This window comes from Manis pentadactyla, chromosome 2, assembly GCF_030020395.1.
Source record: "Manis pentadactyla isolate mManPen7 chromosome 2, mManPen7.hap1, whole genome shotgun sequence".
Taxonomy (NCBI): domain Eukaryota; kingdom Metazoa; phylum Chordata; class Mammalia; order Pholidota; family Manidae; genus Manis; species Manis pentadactyla.
The window spans coordinates 116,686,062-116,706,068 of record NC_080020.1 but is presented as its reverse complement, the minus strand read 5'-3'; the positions used below and the strand labels follow the sequence as shown (position 1 = coordinate 116,706,068).

The 20,007-nt window shown below is 36.7% G+C and overlaps 1 protein-coding gene across 3 annotated transcripts; it reads left to right on the top strand.

Moving 5' to 3' along the window:
* Positions 1 to 54: 54 nt before the first annotated feature.
* On the top strand, positions 55 to 18,064 carry C2H5orf22 (chromosome 2 C5orf22 homolog). 3 transcript variants are annotated; one of them, XM_036926615.2, is made up of 9 exons: positions 55 to 246; positions 1,426 to 1,571; positions 3,370 to 3,519; positions 5,715 to 6,144; positions 8,208 to 8,270; positions 8,521 to 8,642; positions 11,242 to 11,308; positions 13,120 to 13,259; positions 16,136 to 18,064. In XM_036926615.2, the coding sequence occupies exons 1-9, from the start codon at positions 166 to 168 to the stop codon at positions 16,266 to 16,268; spliced, it is 1,332 nt and encodes a 443-aa protein (XP_036782510.1). In that variant the 5' UTR covers positions 55 to 165; the 3' UTR covers positions 16,269 to 18,064. The 3 variants fall into 3 exon arrangements, with proteins under 3 accessions (XP_036782510.1, XP_036782511.1, XP_036782513.1); XM_036926616.2 differs by lacking the exon at positions 16,136 to 18,064 and adding an exon at positions 13,828 to 14,047; XM_036926618.2 differs by lacking the exon at positions 1,426 to 1,571 and having other exon boundaries at positions 108 to 246.
* Positions 18,065 to 20,007: the final 1,943 nt, after the last annotated feature.

Sequence of the window (20,007 nt, the reverse complement as noted above, 5' to 3'; positions counted from 1 at the left end):
TTCCCCGGCGCCCGCCTTCTGCCCTCTACATCTTCCAATCCGGAACCGCAACCGGGTGAGAGAGCCTTTCTACCGGGGAGGGCGGTGCGGCCGTGGACAGGTTTGACGTTCTGCGATCTTGGCTCCGCTCGGCCAGTGCCCTGGGACCGTGCCAGGTGCGGAGATATGAGCGACCCCCCGGAAGAGCGCGCTCGCCTCCGGCGCTATCTGGCGCTCCCGGTTTGGGTGGTGGAGGACCATCAGGAGGTGAGCAAGCGGCTGCCGAGCGCTGAGGCAGATTAGCGCGAGGGCCACGGAGGCGGCGGAGAGAAAGCCAGAATCTCTTGTCGCCCCAGTTCCATAGCTGTGAGGGAAACACCAAAATCGCTAATTTGAAAAAATCGGCGCTGACGTTCATAGGGCTCTTATTGTATAAATGTCGGGCAACTAAGTTGACACTCACCGTTTGTCTAAAATCCCACAACCAACAACCGATGTCGGGATTCGAGGCCGCCCAGGTCTGACTACAGAGTCAGTGTCCTTCATCTGCTCGTTAACGTAGGCTTCCAGTCGTCGCCCGGCCGCTGTTCCATCACAGCCCTGCTGTCATCATCTGTAGGATGGGCGCAGTCGTCCTGCCACTCAGCCCGTAGTAATATCACAGTGTGCGTAGTGTGTACATAAATCTTTTAACATGGTGCCCCGCGTGTTAAACGCTAAAGATAATTTCTATTTTTATGGTAGTAGCAAAAGTGGTGCTTTAATCTAGACTTCTGAAAACCTATAACGCAGTCCCTTGCATCTAAGACTTTTTAGAAATAGCGTTAATAAGCTTTGGGAGTTCTCTGGATATGAAAGAGGAAGAGAGCGATTCTGGATTTATGGAAGGAGAAAGTGACGAGAGGAAGGAATTTGGGTTTCTAGGGACCTAGGGGTAGGTGTGTGGGCCTGTGAGAAAGAGCAAGCGTTGGGTGGTGCTTTCAAATTCAGCCTTAAACCTATAGCCCTAGAGACTGTAGCAGGACAAACGCCTTACAGACCACCTAGCCCAGCCCCACCATCCTACAGGTATGGGAAAGGCCATGAGACCCAGGGTAGCTTGAGCATATTAATTCCAGAAAGTGTATTAACGAGTAGTTTTCTTCCTGAGTGCCACCCCTGGTCTGTTTCCCCCACATTATCTGTTGAATTAGTGCCGGGGGCAAGATGGCAGCAAGAGATGCCCATATAAAGCCTTAGCAGGTGCAAGTTAGAAGTTCTGAGGAGACAATAAAGCTTGAAATCATTAAACCATCTACTATGAATAAATTTTATATTTTCCTTTTTAATAACTTGGTGTGCTTCGAATTATGTGCAGTTGTTTAGCATTGTTTTTCAGTCTGCCGTTGAGTGTGTGTGCTCATGATTTGAGTGCCATTCCTGAATATGTGCATGTGGCTTTTACAGGTCCTGCCTTTTATATACCGAGCCATTGGTTCAAAGCATCTTCCTGCCAGTAATATAAGTTTTGTGCATTTTGATTCGCATCCAGACCTCCTTATTCCTGTAAACATGCCAGCTGACACTGTGTTTGATAAGGAAACACTTTTCGGGTAATATATGACTTTTAATCTGTTATGTGCTTGAAATACAATTTGCAGTAGATGATAAGGTAATTAAGGGAAAATGGACTTTGCTGAGCCCTTGAATTTTGTTTTTGTTTTGTTTGCCTTTTTGTTTTATTTCCAGTACTGACAAACTTTTACTTAGAGAGCCACATAGTAAATATTTCAGACTTGCAGGCCATATGGTATCTGTTGTAACTACTTATCTCTGCCCTGGTAGTGTGAAGCAAAGCAGACCAAGGTAAATAAATGACTGTGGATGTATTCCAGTAAACCTTTTATTTGCAAAAACAGGTGACCAAACCAATGTTCGCAAACTTCTGCTTTAAAATGTAGAATTTTAGAAGAGACGCTAGAAACTATCTGAGCCATTTTTCCATTCCTCTCTCGTTTAAAAGTCTAAATACTGAGGAACAAGAAAATGTGTTATAAACACATTGTTCAGTAACTGTGTAGGCAACACATCTTAATTTGTATATTCTAGTATTGAGTCCTTTCAACTTCCAAACTTGTTCATTTTCAGGTCACAAATCCTAATTACTTTCAGTTACATAGAATCATAGAGATGGAAGTGAAATTGGTAATCTGTATTCCATTCTTCAGGGAGTATCATACCTTATATATATATATATATATCTCTAAGTAATGATTTACTAGGTTCTTCTGTAAAGTTCCCTGAAATACTGTCATTGTCCCTTTATGTTGGAATTTGTTAGAATGTAACCTACCCATACAATATCAAAAGTTATATAGCAGCAATTTTCCTGTTATAATATTAAATTAGAAAATAGGTGCTTGTGTGAATTAATTTTAGCCTACTACATCTCTTAATTGACTTTCTCCCAAACCTGAGGTTGGAGCACTAATTTCTAAATAAATGCAGTAGTTCTACCATTGTCTTTGTCCTCCTTTCTATTTAGAGTTTTTATATCTTAGAAATTGAATTATGAAGCAGGTATGCAGACTGTACAATTAGTCATAGAATAGTAGTTCTTAAACTTCTTAGTCTCAGAATTCCTGTACACCTCTAAAAATCAGTGATTTTTTTAAAAATATGGGTTGTATCTATTGATATTTATCATATTTGAAATTAAAACTGAGAAATGTTTAAAGTATTAACTCATTTCAAAATAACAAAAGTCTTTATATGTTAGCATAAATAAAATATTTTTTTGAAAAAAATATTTTCTAAAGCAAAAAACTTTAGTAAGAAGAATAACAGTGTATACATTTTTGCAGATCTCTTTAACATTTGCCTTTATGGAAGACAGCTGGATTCTCATATCTGCTTCTGCATTCAGTCTGTTGACATATGCTGTTTTGGTAGTATTATATGAAGAAAAATCAGGAAAAGTATTCTCATAGCCTTGTCAGACAATTGTGAATATTCTTCAATACCATACCAAAACCTGACAAGTGGTAGTTTCATGAAGGTTAAGTTGGAGTATAGAATGCAACAATTCCAATGCAAGTCTGAATAACCATAGTTGTATCAGTCTTTCAAGAAAAATGGTGTTTACAAGAAATTGGCTTTTTGCAGGTGGCACAAGTGCTTGGTAGTGAGGAATATAAGGACTATTATTAGGGTCTGGTGCTAATGCCTTGATCAATCTTAGGACACCAGTCCACCATTGCTTTGCACATTAGTGCCAATGTCCATATGTTGAAAAAGGGAAATAATGCCTTAGTGTAATTAGGAAATTGTTAAAATATTGTTGTGGGTGAAATTACATTTGGGGGAAAAAACGCTCACTAATAGTTTCCATGCTTCCTATTTCTTTTTCAGAGAATTAAGTATTGAGAATTGGATTATGCCTGCAGTTTATGCTGGCCATTTTTCTCATGTAATATGGTTTCATCCCACATGGGCTCAGCAAATCAAAGAGGGCAAACATCACTTTTTAGTAGGCAAAGACACTTCTACCACAACTATCAGGTAATTTCCTCATATTTGTGAGCATGACAGGGGTTGAATGTTTCTCCTATCTTATTTTGGATCTCCATAATAATTTATAAATATTTTTCTACATAAACGGGGGCAGATTAAGCTTCACCTCTTCCAAAAAGAGTTTCTCAAAACACCAAGAACAAGTTTTCAAGTTTCTTGACCTTCATCATGTACCATTTATATTTTGTTGCTGGTCAAGTTGGTTTTGAGTACCTGTGGTCTTCATCCTCTGGAATTCTGGCTTCATTGATGACTAACTCCATTAAATCATTGAAGTATCTTACACATTTATATATTTAATGATACATTTTACTATTTCCTTCCAATGTAACCATTGTCTGCTAAATTTAAGGATTAACAGTGAAAAGGGTGTTACCTCACATTGGTTTTTTTACATATCTAATGGCTGAGAAATAGATTGTGGGTTTTAGTTTTATTAATGTGATTAACTTTAACTTAACCTTTTACTTGACCTAAATTAAATTGCAGCATTCTCTGACTTGAGTTACCTTTGCAACTATTTTTGTTGTATTAGCTATAATAAAGTATGTGTGTCTTAATTTTGTGAATTAATAAATCTTTTGCATGTCTTGTGATACTATAATATCTTTAGAAATATGAGAATGTTCTTGACTTCAATCTCTTTTGATGGGAGGAAGCAGTAGAACCATAACTTTCTAGAACTTGAAGGATGGTAGGATGAAATGGTAATACATTGAAAATGGAATACAGTCTTTCTCACTGAAAATACTTTTTATTTCTGATTTATCCTTAGTGATAAAATTAATTTTTATTGTATGTTTTTATCAATTGCAAAAATAACTTTGCTGTGTATACATGAAAATTGTATTTGTTAAGATAATACTAAATAGGGCTCCACATTAATAAATATTACAGATAATACTAGTATATGTGAATACTGGTATGGGTTTTATTGAATATTTCAGTGAGTAGGTCTAATTTAACCTGTGACAGGTTTCTGCAAAATCAAATAATTTTGAGCCATCTGTAACAGACATTTAAAATGTATAATAACAGTATTAGGAAGATTTTGTTTATCTCATGATTTTAGTTAATCCTGCATGTAAAAACTTATGGAAGAGACATGCATACTTATAGGTATGCAGTTTGAGATGTATATGTGTTTGCACAGATATGAATAAAGTGACATGTCCATTATTAAAGAAAAATACGGATTAGGTTGGGGGATACAGCCTTTGTCCTTAGGATGATAAGAGCTTTTAATAAGCCTGGACATTAGTTTTATTATGTCATAATCTTATTTAGGAAAATTGTATCTTTTTAAATTTAAGGCCATATTTACTGGAGGAGGGTGAGTGGGAAATAACTATTAACCATTATTTTAGTTAGATGGCACCTGCCTCCAGAAGAGCATTTGGTTTCACTGTTCAAAGTACTTGCCAAGGCATTAAATATAGTTGAAAAGCTAAGAACATGCTGATATGTCTAAAACCAAATATCTGCCTCTTGTGAAATGTATTCTGCATGCATACAAGCTCTTCTTTTTAAGTTGCTTTTCATATTAAAATAGTATGGTTATATAAAGTTTAATAAAGCTTTGAAACAGAGGGAGCTTCTATTAAGAGTAATTATTTCCAGATGTAATTTTTCTCTTAAGTGATTGATAAAGTTTCAGCTGGTGTGAGAAAGATCCAAAACACTGGCTTAATCAAGATTATTTATTTCTTACTCATAGTGGAGTTTATCTTGCATAGTCCAGGGCCTATGTGGCAGCTCTACATTTTGGGGACCCCAATCCCATCTATCTTTTTGCTCAACCATCTCTCAAGTTTTACCTTGGTCCTCATAGTCCAACGTGGGCTTGCCACTTGCATGATCACATGCCAGTCAGTAGATGGGGAGAGCAAGGCTCTGCATACTCCTCTTCCATTCACAGCCTTTGGCCAGAACTTAGTCAAATGGCCACACCTAACTGCAAGGTAGACTTTGAAATATAATCTTTACTTCAGGCAGTTGTGTGCCCAGCTAAAAATTGGGGGAAGGCCATTTCTACAGGAGAACAGAAAGTACAAATTAGAGACAGCTGTCAGTTTTTATCAAACATATCCTTTCTTCTATTTCTGCAGTGCTATGGAAATGCTATGTAAAATGTCTGCTAATTTGTTCATTCATCCTTAAAATAGTTTCTTCCTCTGATCCAGGGTTACAAGTACCGATTATTACTTCCTAAGTGATGGTCTTTATGTAACTGAAGACCAGCTAGAGAGCCAAAAACCTTTACAATTGGATGTAATTATGGTAAAACCTTATAAACTCAGTAAAGATCAAGAAGAAAATGATGCAGTGTCTTCTGCTAAGAAGCCAAAGATAGCACAGGAAGACACAGAAAACACTGCCTCTACTAACTGTGACTCTTATTCAGAAGGACTGGAAAACGAAACAGTGACACAGAGAAAGGGCCAGACTTGCCTCGAACCATCATGTTCATGTTCTTCTGAAAGCCAAGAATGCCAGACCACTGTCAGCACTGGGGAAATTCTGGAAATTTTGAAGAAAGGGGATGCATTTGTTTTAGATATTGACTTAGATTTTTTTTCAGTCAAGAATCCCTTCAAAGAAATGTTCACTCAGGTAAATAAGGTATTTTTTAAATGTAGATCTTGAGAACTGTAGGTCATTTCTCTAGATCAGGGTTCAGCAAACTTCCTGCAAACAGCCAGATAGTAATTAATTACTGGGGGTTCCATATGGTCTCTGTCACATATTCTTCTTTGTTATTTTTTTAAAACACTTTAAAATTATATATACCATACTTAACTCAAAGGCCATACAAAAAGAGGTTGCAGGCCATGGGTTGCTGATCCCTGCTGTACATAATATTCATTACTTTGCATTTATTAATTGGGGTAATGTGTACACAGATGGTTGAAAAAACTGAAATCATATAGTACAAGAAAGTGTGTACATAAAAGAATGTCACTCTGTTATCCCATCCCCATTCCCTCAGATTTCTTTCCTCAGAAATAAAAACCATGGCCAATTTCTTGGTGTGTCTTTCCAGAGGTATTCTATGTATATACAATCCTGTGTAACAAATGTTTCACTCAACAGCGAGGTGCCTTGTTACCCATGTACTATTTGTAGTTAATGACTCAGACCTGTGATCCTTAGAGTACCTCATCTGGTCTTCAGACGATATTAGTTTGCACAGATATGAGATAGAACTATTCATTTAAGAAACAGATTAATTCATGATTTACATGAGCATTCCTAGGGGCATTTCATGGGCATATATAACTGCTTACTTTAACATTTGGGAGGTTGTTCCAAGTGTGTGCTTTTTGAGATTCAAATTAACTGTCTTTTCTATCTAAGTTGAGTATTCGATTTATAGTGGTGACATTGCACTTTATAATCCTTACTCTGTATACGTATCAGAAACCATTGTGATTTATCTAAATTATCAAAGACTTCTAGTAGATACTGATTAAAAATAGGTGAAATTTTAGGATTTCATAAAATCTGGAGCAAGAATGAGGGACCTGGAGTGCTCTTCCAACTTGCAGATGAGGGAGGAAAATCCCCCTGCTGTTGGACCTGGAATGGTGGCTATGTCCACCAGCTCTCAGAATTAGAAAATGACCTTAGAAATATGTAGAAAACTCAGAGAATGGGCATACCTGGGAGCTGAAGTTATTAGGAATTTGTCCTACAAATATACTTACTGAATACTTGTAATGAAAATTTCTACAAAGTTACATAAGAAATGTAAAGGCAGTTACTCCTTTTCCAGTGTTATCAGGAAACAGGGGAAGTGGGGATTTTTGCATCCTTTATACACTTTGGCACTATGAAACTTTTTGAAAAAAGCATGTGTTATACTTTATAATGTAACAGCTACTTTAATATAGTGAAGAAAGTTATTTACTTTTTTTTAAAGATACATCCAAAAGTCAAAGAGCATTAAGCTTTTACTTCTACTGCTTATTAGCCATAAAGTTAAAGGGAAAGTTATTTAACTTTTCTGACTCAGTTTCTCCAATCATAAGATTGAGATGATAATCATACCCAACTCACAGGATTTTTACGAAGAGGATAGTGCCACAACATTGTGCTTAATGAAGTTTAGCTGTTGTGTGTAATCTCCTAAATAGGATTATTGCAGCCAGATATACTGACCTATAATGGGGCTGTCTAGCTGTGCTAAATGGGGAGAGAGGTTCTCCTGCATAGTCTGTGCAGCAGGTATCCTTCTTGCATTGTGTCTGCCTCAGTATTGCCTTTGTACATCTGTGGCTGGTGGAAGGGCTGCAAAGTGTTTGTGGGGATTTGTTGTTATTTAAGATAAGTATGTCTCCTATAAATAAATAGCTAGTCCTAGGATTAGATCCTAGAACATATCCGTTTATAGAGTAGAATATTGTTAGAAATATTTTCATCACATTACCTGTTAGCCAGTAAGTTTTCTTCCATATCTAATTTTTTTACATTCTTGTCATGCCAAGATAAATAGCTACCCTGAAGAAGTGATAATATTTACTGTGAAATCTGAATTATATAGCCTGTTCCCAACCTAAGCTTTAAATGATTATCTAAGATGTTCTATTTGCACCACAGCCGTTTTTCACTTAGAGCTTATCATTGAAAAAAATTAATTTTTTTGTAGTATATGAGTTTTTTGTTTTGTTTTCCAGGAGGAGTATAAAATCTTACAAGAGCTATACCAATTTAAAAAGCCTGACACCAACCTGACAGAGGTATCCTCCACTTTTTCCTTCTGGGTCTTGTTTATTTATCACACATCTACTATCTTACAGCTTATTAAAGTGCTGTCAACAACCATCCAGTCTTGGGTGTGTGTGTGTGTGTGTGTGTGTTTATTGGGGAAACCAGTAGTTAGTACTTAAAAATCATGTTTTAACTAACTGAATTGAAATTTTCATTGTAATGGGATTTTACTTGTTTTTTGAAAGAATATGTAATCTCAGCTTTTCAATGTGTTTACAGGAAGATTTAGTAGATTGTGTTGATACTCGAATTCATCAGTTAGAAGATTTAGAAGCTGCTTTTGCTGATTTGTGCGACAGAGATGATGAAGAAACCGTACAGAAATGGGCTTCAAACCCTGGGTAAGACCCTCAGTCATTTTTTTACCCAACTCTACTATATTTCAGTCCTAGGCCTATGACTAAATTTGCTACATAAATTGCTTTTTAAAAATTAGGATTAAATTTCAACACATTTACTAACAATAGTTAATATTTATTGAGTGTTTTCTATGTGCCGAATATAATTCTTAAGATTTTTCCTTGCATTATCTTATTCCATACAACAATCTATGGCTTCATTATTATTATTTCCATTTTATAAGTGAAGAAATTAAAACACAGAGGTTAGGTAAGTTGCCCCAAGTCACAAAGTGGATATACTTTTAGTTATGTAATAGCTGCCCCTACTGTATATAAGATGTGCTAGTTCTTACGGAAAATTAAAAATGAATAAGACTGTCCCTTTTCTAAGTAGAATAAGAAAAAAAACCTATCAACAGAGAAGTAATTTACTAGACAGGTGAATTATAATGTGAAAACTTACCTCGTTTTAAGGATAGCCCAACTAGGAGCCTTAACATTAGCACTAATGTTATCTTGGAAATATGGAGAGGAAAATTCTTACGGAGTGATCATCTGTTGATTTGCAGAGTGATGTGAAGACTGTCCTTAGTGTTAAAGCTAGTTTAAAGGCATACAAAAATGGTATTCTTTTCTCTAAAATAGTTCTTTAAATCATATAAACTCAAAAGGCCAGTAAACTAGAATAAAACCCTCACACACAAACTTTTTGTCCCTATGAGCATGGGAAGATCAGAACTAGCTTATTTTCAAATTGATCTCCCACAGACTAACCAAAATTATTCTCCATTGGGTAAATATAAGAAATTAGTTATAAGATAGCAACATAAAACAGAGTTAGAATCATAGTACTTTCAGTCACCAAGATTTGTTATATTGTGGTTATTGAAAATAATTCATCAGATCTCTAGATGATGCAAACTGGAATAGGAGTTGCCTCTGGGGAAAAGAATTGTATGTCTAAAAGATGAAGTATATGGGGGAAAATACATTTTTTAATTGAAGTATAATTAATATACAATCTTAAATTGGTTTCAATTATACAGAATATTGGTTCAACAGTTACCCATATTATTAAATCCTTACCGTCACTAGTGCAGTTATTGTCTGTCAACATAGGAAGATGTTACAGAATCATTGGCTATATTCTCCATGCTGTCCTGCCATCCCCATGAACAACTTACATTATGATTGAGAATTTTTATGGCCTTTTATCCCCCTTCCTTTACCACCCACCCACTGTAACCCCTCCTCCATGATAATTTCCAGTCACTTTTCAGTGTCCATGAATTTACTGCTAGGAAAAATATATTATTTTGCTATGTATATCTGTTACCTATTCAAAATATTCAGTGTAATTTTTACTTTAAATACTCAGAAACATACGAAACATAAAAAACTTCGCTATTGCTAAGGAAAGCAGTGGTATGGAAAAAACAAACCATAATAGTATTGTTCACATCAATAAATAGTGACCAGTCACTTTAACATCAGTTAATGCTTTTCTCTTCAATATAGGGAGCTAGTTCTAAAAATGATTTCCTCTTTGATATTATGATGGGAGAAAGATATAGAAATAAGTCACAGGACATGATTCTTCCTAGAAATACTGGAAAGTACCTATTACTTTGTGATTTTGTGAACTCTGAAGGAAATGAAAACTTGAACAAAATAAAATAAAGCCTGAAAACCTTAGAATCCTGAATCTAGTCCAGAGATGGGGCCACCTTCCACTGAAATCCACCATGCCTGCTGAGCATGCCCAGTTAGCTCTTTTTCACTGGCAGGGAGTTCTGTCACAGACTTGAAGAAATGAGGCTACAACAGTAGTAAGTTTAGACTGTTGGAATTAGGGGGAAAAAGAATAGCACAAAGTAACAGAAGATGAGACAGCAAGAAAATGTCCCCATACTCACCATGCCCCTAAAAGGACCACACCCTCAGCACAGAGTCTTCACCATTCCTAGAGAATAAGAGGAGGTGGGTGATTAGGGTCCAGAAGCCAGAAAGTGTCATTAATAAAAAGAGAAATAACAGGATATGTGGGTAGACAGGCCTCCATGCCTCCCTTTTTCTTACTTTTTTCCCTCCCAGCAGATGAGGGAATATTGGAAAAGAATTAAACATTAATTAATCAGGACTTCGAAAAAGTTCAACCTAAATAAAATAAAAGCACCATTGTAATTACACCACTTTTCCTGTTATAATTGTATATGTTGATAAATGTGTCCTTAATTTTTTAAAAACTTCTAGGAAACTATCTTTTCTCATCACAATGTGCTGAAGGCTCTTCCTTTTCTTACTGATCAAAATAACTTTTAAAGTCAAGGTAGAATTTCTGTTTTTAAAGAAGGAGGATAATCCTAGTTTCTTGAATGGTAATTTTCACCCTTTAGCACAGTCTGTAATTTTTTAGGTTAGAAAAGGTTGGAGAACATTTATTTCTTAATATTTTAAGATGCTATTTGAACAGCTTTATCTTTCATTTCAGGGGGTATGAAACATACTGTTAATGATAAATTTTAAGTGTAATATATATCATCTGCTACTGCAATTTGAGTTGAGATGGATATGATATTTAATTGAGGCTTTTTTCCAGAATGGAATCACTAGTTCCACTTGTACAAAGTTTGAAAAAACGGACGGAAGTGCCAGACTATGAAATGGTAAATATTTTATGTTGAAGTATAAAATTGACCCTTTAAAAAGGCATTTTTCTGGGTAGAAAAAATGTGCTTTTTGTTAGTGATTCACTTTTGAAAAAAACATACTTTTTAGAAGCCAGAACACTGGAAAAATTTTCTAGAAAAAACATGTTTTTCTCAGTTTTTTGTATGAAGCAAAAGTGCTGTGTATTTTTTAATTTTGTCTGTGGTTAGATCTCTCCTTGCCAGAGAAAACATATACAGTGTCTAAAGTGTGTTCTTTATTGATTCATTTTCATACTCTCTCTCCTTTCCTTCCTCTCTGAAAACTTTTCTGATTGTAAAAACCAAAGACAAAGGGCAGCCCTGTGGTAAGTGCATCTTAGCTGTATTAGCTGTAAAATTGACATTGTTTGCCAATAGTCATCAGAGTACTATGGCAAAAGAAGATAACTTTAATGATAATTTCTTTTATTTTTATATCATTTTGCAATCTCTGAAGCATAAATTTTTGCCTTTGAAGTTCAAATGCCTTTTCTCAGATTTGTTCTAGAGCTGAGACTTCCAAAATTTCTTCTATTACTTCTGTACTTCCTTTACTTCAACGAATTAAAGCAAATGTTTCTTGCTTTAACATTTTATTTAGTCATGGAATACAACCAAGCCACCTTATTTGAACTGAAGTTTATGTATTGATAAACTTTATAAGAATAGAAATACCAGCAAAAAAATGTTTTTGTTACATCAGAACTAATCCAAGACCCACCCTTTTTTTTTTAATGGTAATTACTGAGAATGGTAGCTTTAGAAAACAGTTATGGTTTAAAAATGCTTTGACCCCAAATGATATTACTGAATGTGTCTTCATGCAGGTCTACTTTAATTGTTAACATTGGATCTGGATTTTTTTTGGAGGTCTAGGGGGTTTTTTGGAACACCGTTGAAAGAAGGGACAGCATGGACTCAGTCACAGATTAATCAAGTCTGTGTCTCTAGCTACAGAGTTAGAATACTGAAACAGTGTTTCATCATTTCAGCAGAAAAGAACATGCAGAGTCTGTCATTTTACTACATTGACTGGTCATTACCAGGTAATCTTTGATGTGTATTCAGAGCCTCCAATAGAATCACAAATTAGTGTTTCTTCCACTCAGGTCTGTCACACTTTTGCCTAGTTATATCCATGAGTTCGTTTTCAAAACTTTGCAGAGGCTGCAAAATGAAGTGGCCACTTCCAGTGTTCAGACATATTTGATTTAGTGCTAAGAGTGGAACAGTCATGTGTATTTAGAACACATATATAGATACCAGTAGTATGTGGTTATACATAAAGGATACACAAGAAATTTCTAACAGTAGATTAAATAAGGTGGGAGGAAGACTCCCTTATATCCTCTTAAAACTTTGAATGTAGAAGGTGTATGTATTTTAAAAAGTAAATAATGTATTGAAAGAAAAGGTAAGGTGAGAATATTATGTACTGTTTTATATCAGCTGTTAGAATCTAGGTGAAGTGGATAATTAGCTGAAAAAAGTGAAGTATCAAAATAGACTGAAGTAAAGACAGAAACCAAAGAATCCATAATTATACAATATATTAAAGAAGTACTTAAAGAATTATTCTTAGAAAAGGCATCAGGCCCAAAAAGGTATACAGACCAGCTTTTCCAAAACTCATAAGAATAGATAACTTCTATGGCACAGCAACTATTAAGGAAAAAACAATCCTAAATCACAAAAATATTAAAAGAATTGTCAGTAAGGCCATTAATGATTAAAGAATCGTCTAAAAACAAGCCCTTACAGTGTAATTTTAATTGTCTTATTTTCAGGTTCACCAGGCTGGTCTAACCTGTGATTATTCAGAACTTCCTCATCATATCAGCACAGAAGAAGAAATTGAGTATTTTACTCAGTCTGTATATTATTTACTGAAAAATTTACCAAAACCTACTCTTGTGACAATCGCAAGGTAAGTGTGGTAGCCTGAATAATGGCCCACCAAAGATGTATGTGTCCTGATCTCCAGAACCTATGAATATGTTGCCTTATATGGTAAAAGGGACTTTGCAGATGTGATTAACTCAATCAAGGATTTTGAAGTGAGATAGTCCTGGCTTATCTAGTGGGCCCGATGTAATCACAAGAGGTCCTATAAGAGGAGGGGCAAGAGTCAAAATCAGAGAAATTGGAAGTGCTAGGCTGCTGGCTTTGAAGAAGGAGGAAGGGGACCGCAAGCTGAGGAATGCAGGCAGCCTATAGAAGCTGGAAAGGCAAGGAAACAGATCTTCCCTGGAGCCTAGAGAAGAAATGCAGCCCTGCCAGCCCCTTTATTTTAGGACTTCTGACCTCCAGCAAAATTGTAAGATAATGAATTTGTGCTGTGTTAAGCCACTAAGTTTGTGGTAATTTGTTATAGCTGCAGTAGGAAATTAATAGTCTCCATAGATGAATCTAATGATTACTAATACAGTAATTCTTACCAATATTTTTCCTGCTTAGCTTGAAATTCAGAAGTTATATGTTCTTTTTCCTATGAGTGATGGTTGGCAAACAACTTATAGCTCTTGTTATCTTGTCTTTGAAGTTGGTGATACTCAGATGAACACAAGAATTCCTATTTCTGTGTCCTACAAATGAAAGTTTAGCTGCTGCCATGTTTAAATTTGAACATACTAAGGTGCTAAGTATTAAATTGTTATGACAATTTAATAAAACCTTCTTTTCTTTGTTAATCTCTGGGCTGATTTTGTATGCCACTGTGAGGTTAAGTATTTTAAATACTCCGGCAAATAATACTTACTTTATGACAAATATTTTGTAACATCCAAGGTGAAGTCACCAGCAGATTCAATGTCTTGTGAACCTGCTTCCTCATTTATAGGCAGCCATCTTCTCCCTGTAACCTCACATGGGTGAAGAAACAGTCTGGGGCCTTATTTATAAAAACATTCATCCCATTCATGAGGAGTCCACCCACTTGACCTAACCCACAAAGGCCTCACCTCCAGATATGACCACAGTGGGGATTAGGTTTCAACGTACGAAAATTTTGGTTCATTTTGTCTACAGCAATAACTTACCTATTCACTTAGTTTAAATACATGTTTATATATGTACACACAAAAGTTACTGTAAAGGAAAAATGAAAGTAACAATTAAAATGCCACACTAAACGTGCATTTTTAGTGACAGTCATTAAATTAACAATTACAAATACAGATATGTGTGTGTTCTATTGGCCAGATACCATGAACAGCACTGCCACAGTGACATGGTGAACTTAAGAGTCATGTCTTCCCTCAATTCACGGAGTAGCTGCTGGAAAACTTAGTTCATATTTAATGCATTTTTAAGAATATTTTGTTCATATGTAAAAGAGTACTAAATTCTAGGCTCTAAAAACAAAATTTTTTACTTATGAGTGCTCTGTGTACTTGGAACAGGACAATTATTCATACACAGATTCATATTGCAGGATTGTCTATATATTACAAGCATTCTAACAGCCCCGCCCTCTTGCCCTGGCCCCCTAATTATCATTTTGTGACAATGAAAAATATATCTACAGATTTCTAAACTCCCTCCTTGGTGTAGCTCCCATCAAGAACCACTCTAATAGTGTTTTAAAGAAGTCAGAAATCACTGCAAAAGCATTGAAGTACTTCTTATTTGTAAAGGTTTATAAATTAAAATTTTGCATATGATACTTGGTTAAAATAGGTTTTTATCCATATGTATATGTCATAGTATTTAATAATTCAAAATTGCTTTATATCATTTATTCTGTGTTAAATATTTATATCAAGCCTCAAAATGACATGACCACCAGAGAATGGAATTAGTTCATTGGAAGTCTTACAAATTATTTCTTTAGGTCTAAAATACTTGTGATAAGAAGTAGGCTAGATAACTAATTTCATTTCCTTCTATAAAGATTTTCTGTGCCACTCTTCCCAATCCATCCTCTGTATGGCTTTCCTCACCCCAGTCCAGAACCAGGAGACACTGATCAAGTCATGTCAGATCTTAATCCAGCTGTAATTGTCAGTGATATTATAACTCAGCCAAATAAAATTAACTTTCCTTTGCTAATCAGAAGATCCATTCAAGGTTTTATGTGCTTTCATATGGTCAGTATGGACGTCAATTATCATTACAGTTCCTTATTGCTGACACTGGTGACACTCAGATTGTAGCTGGTGATTCTAGAAAGACTCCCAAAATACAGATCCCTGCCCCATCCCAGTTTACTCTTTTCTCTGTAGTACCACTTAGGATACTAATCCCAGCACCAGCATGCCCTCACATTTCATTTTGGATACTCCTGCACACTTGTGTAGTTAACAGGTCATTTTTAAAAGCAGAAGTCTTTTATCAGTTGGAAAGCCTCTACCCTCATAATTTCTAGCTCTAGAGTACACAATAATAAAAGAATGAGGAAGATGTCCAGTCATTAAGATAAAAGCCCCAGTATTCCCACTGAACAGGGAAACAGCCATCTAGCGGTTAAGCACTGAGGCTTTGAATATAGGCCATATGGTTTCAAATCCTATCATCAACACTTACTAGCTATGTGACCTGTACAGATCGATCTATTTCAGGTTTCTTAAAAGGAAATATACCATTTCACAGAGTTGCTGAGAAAGTTAAAGAAAATAATTCGTGTAATGCTCCGGACAGAGTCAATGTCTAGTAGCTTTCAACTATTATTATTCCAAACTTCAACAGACCTTCATTTCTATTTTATGTTGAATCAACACATGTAGGATTTTCCTCACTGTGTAGTATGACCTCATTCTATTTATGTGTATTTTTCTTTCTTTTCCTTTCTCTTGTTGGTTACAGATCAAGTCTGGATGATTACTGTCCTTCTGAGCAAGTTGACACCATTCAAGAAAAAGTCCTCAATGTGCTACAGTCCCTCTATGGGACCCTAGAAATTCACCTGGAGTACTCAGTAGAGTCTTCTCCATCTTGAAACAGCAAAACACTAGACTCCTTTTACATCTTGATGTAGTAACAGTGTTTTCATCTACTTATTGGTAATCAAGTTTTCCAGAAAACACTGTTTCTTCAGTTAAAATCATTCAGGTATTTTAAATTTCCAAGGAAATATCATCCATTTTTGATGGCAGCTTTTTTGGCATCAAATCTATCCCCAGTTGGTGGAACTGTTACTTATCTTTCTTCCCTTCCATCATTGTTGTCTTCACTTTTGTGAGGGTTTTTTTTTTTCCTCTTTCTCCTTTCCCCTAGGTCAGTTGGACAGTTTCGAGGTTCATTCATTCGTTTTTCACTCAACCCTCTGACATTTATTGAGCATTTACATGTTCCAGACGTAATTAAGTGCTGGGTATAGGGTAATGAACAGAATAGACAAGGCCCCTGCCCTCTTCAAGGACAGCTGAGAAATAAATGATGGATTGTGAGAAGTGTTCTGAAGGGAAAGACAACCACAGACTGTTTGAGGCATGCTCTTAGTACTGAGGACACCCTGGCCTTATAGAAAAGTAACACTCTCAAAAGCTACTACCAAAAAATAAATAAACAAACTTGCCAGTCCATGAAAGTTTTTCAGGAAGTCTACCTTTACAAGACTGTTGGGATTGTGGCCCAGGTCTCGCTGAATGCTCCAAGCATTGTTTATATTGAGCAGGTCTATTTGGGTAAACTCAGCCAAACAAAATTAACTTTTCTTTTGCTAATCAGAAAAGCCCTTTAGGGTTTTATGTGCCTCCAGATGGTCAGTATGTACATGATTTATAACTACAATTCCTTAGTGCCAATTTATTGGCAGTCTGGGTTGACAGTTTTTTCAAATAAACCTATGTAAATAGGGAAAAAAGTTAAATCCTGAATTCTTACCTACCATAAATACCCAAAGACATAACTACCTTCCACCAGCCTCGCCATCAGTGGCTACCTGAGTCTCTCTTAAACATGGCACTTTTCACTACTTAATTTGCTAAAATCTTCCCCTCTTCTGTATCCCTCCTGTTCAGTAATTATTTTTATCTACCTCCTTGTTTTGTTTCCCTTTAAAAGGTAGGATGATATTTAAAGAAAAGAAAGTCCATCATCCTCAAACCTAACAGCAGTCCTTTTCATTTTTGTGTGGGACTTTGAGGCCTTGATCACATGTGTACCTGCTGAGTTGCAATGCCGCTGAAATGAATAGTGTGTTAACCAATTTGATGGCCTATACCCAAGGTCACATTACCATCACCACTCAGTAGATGGCACCAGATCCCATTTCTCCAGTGATTGTATTTTCCAGGGAATTTTTCTCACCAAGTTGATTTCCAAGGCTGGTAGTGTGATGCTTATTTCTTTTGTGAAATGCAAAGCAACATGATACAGCTTTCCATTTTAACAGAATATTATGTGCCAAAAAGCTTTATTTCTCTGTAAGATCAGAATGGCAAAATAGTGCTGTTGTTTATTTTTAAATTAGAACATTTTTTGTTAGAGTTCTGTTACTTTCATGGGTAAATTTTTTCTGTGCTAAAAGAAATAAAAAGATTGAGGTTTTAAAGATTTAAAACACTGTAGCACTAATTAATTGTATCTGATCTCAGTGTGTTCATAGCACTGATCTCATGAGTCTGGCTTAGTAGTCATTACAGTTCCCATAAACTGATGTGATTTATCATTGTTTTAACTCAGGTAGTATAAAAGGGCATCAATTTACTTTTTAGGAATACTCAGATTGTTTATTCTCATGCTCTGATTTTCTTTGAATAATAAAATTCAGTACCTACTTGTTGACTAGAACCAGCTTAGTAAATTATGTCTTTGTGCATTTCATATAGGAAGATACTTAGCTTATCAAAACATCCTTCATTTACTCTCTAAGAACCAATAAGGAGGGGGTGGAAAAAAGATGGCAGTATGAGAATTAAGGCAGAAACTTCCTCCCCAAATCACATCAAACACAAAAATATAGGAAATACAACTAATCCTGAAAAAGTGAACTGAAGACTCCAGAACAGACTGCCTACATCTGGGGAAGAATAGAGGACCTTGAGGAAAGGGTAAAGTGGCAAAGCCATGACCCAGTAGGACCCAAGTCCTTCCTCCTACCCCAGCCAACAGGTGGGAGGAAGAGGAATAGAGCAGGGAGGAATAAAAACCCAGGACCACTGAACACCCAGCCATGGAGGTCTGCTCCAGGAGCACAAACCCACATTTACATGGTGCTCTGGAGATTAGTGGGGATGGAAAGCAAAGATGGGCAGAATACTTGGAGAAACTGAGATTCCAGCCACTTGTGGAAAACAACTACACACAACTGGCCCCTCTGGAATGAAACGAAGGCAGGCAGTTAAAAGGACTTCCCAGCAGTGAGAGAGGGGGTACTAAAGGGGCAAAAATAACAGACCTCTCTGCTCAGGAGAAAGGGCAGATGGACAAAACCCCAGCATACTCAGTCCAGCAGGTTGGCAACTCTCAGGAGCTTCAGATACTCCATCGCCCTGGCTGGCAACACAGCCCTGAGACCCTGCCACTGTGCTATGCAGCCTGCTGTTCCTTCCTCCCAGCAGGCACCAGTCCTGCTCACCTGCCACCCTGTCATTGTGCCAAGCGAGCAGAAGGGGGGTCCCACAGATGGAAGCTACAGGGGCACAGCATAGAGCTTCCCTATGTGCACAGCCCACTGCAGCTGGCAGTAGAGGCAAGCATTATGACTGGGAAGGGAGGAAACCCTACCAGCTGATCTCTTTTCTCCCAGCAAGCACCAATTCTGTTCGCCTGCGAACTCCACCATTGCAGCAAGTGCATGGCAGCTCCACAGAGTATTTTCCCTGTGTGCTCAATCAGCTGATGGCCCACACAGCTCACCTTACAAGCAAGAAAGAAAGGTACAAACCCACTGTTCACCAACACCTGGAGCTCCCACACAGGAAATTGAGGTCTGGGCACTAGAGGGTGCTGTCTACACAAAGATTATTCCAGAGGAAACACTAAAAAAATTACATGGCACAGGAATTTGGTCCAAACAAAATTACAAGAAAAAATGCTAGTAAGAGGGCTTAGTGAAACTCACATCACTAATTTTCTTGATAAAGATTTCAAAATGAAAGTCATAAACATGTTCACAGAGCTACAGAAAAATATTCAAGATCTCAGGGAGAACTTCAACAAAGAGAAATTTTGAAAAACAGTATCTGAAATGAAACAATGGATTCAAAAGCAGATTAGATGAGATAGAGGAGGCAGTAAATGAAATAGAAATTAGAGAACAGGAAAATGAAGCTGAGGCACAGAAAAAACAATCCCTAGGAAATAAATAAGAATAAGAGAACTGTGCAGCCAATCCAAATAAAACAATATTTGGATTATAGGAGTTCCAGAAGAGAGAAACAGAAGGATAGAGAGTCTCTTTGAGGAAGTAATTGTTGGAAACTTGCCCATATGGGGATAGAAATAGTCACTCAGGTCATGGAAACGCAGAGATCTCCCTACACAAGGAACTCTAGGAAGACAACACCAAGACATAATTAAAATGGCAAAGATCAAGGATAAGGAGAGTACTGAAAGCAGCCAGAGAGAGAGAAAAGATCACTTTTAAAGGAAACCCCATCTGGCTATGAGCAGACTACTCAGCAGAATTCTGAGAGGAAGGCCAGGAAACAAGCCAAGCTCTTTCTTCCCAGCAGGCACCAGTTCCACTCACCTGTGACCCTTGCCATTGCTTCCCTTTCAGGCCATAAGGG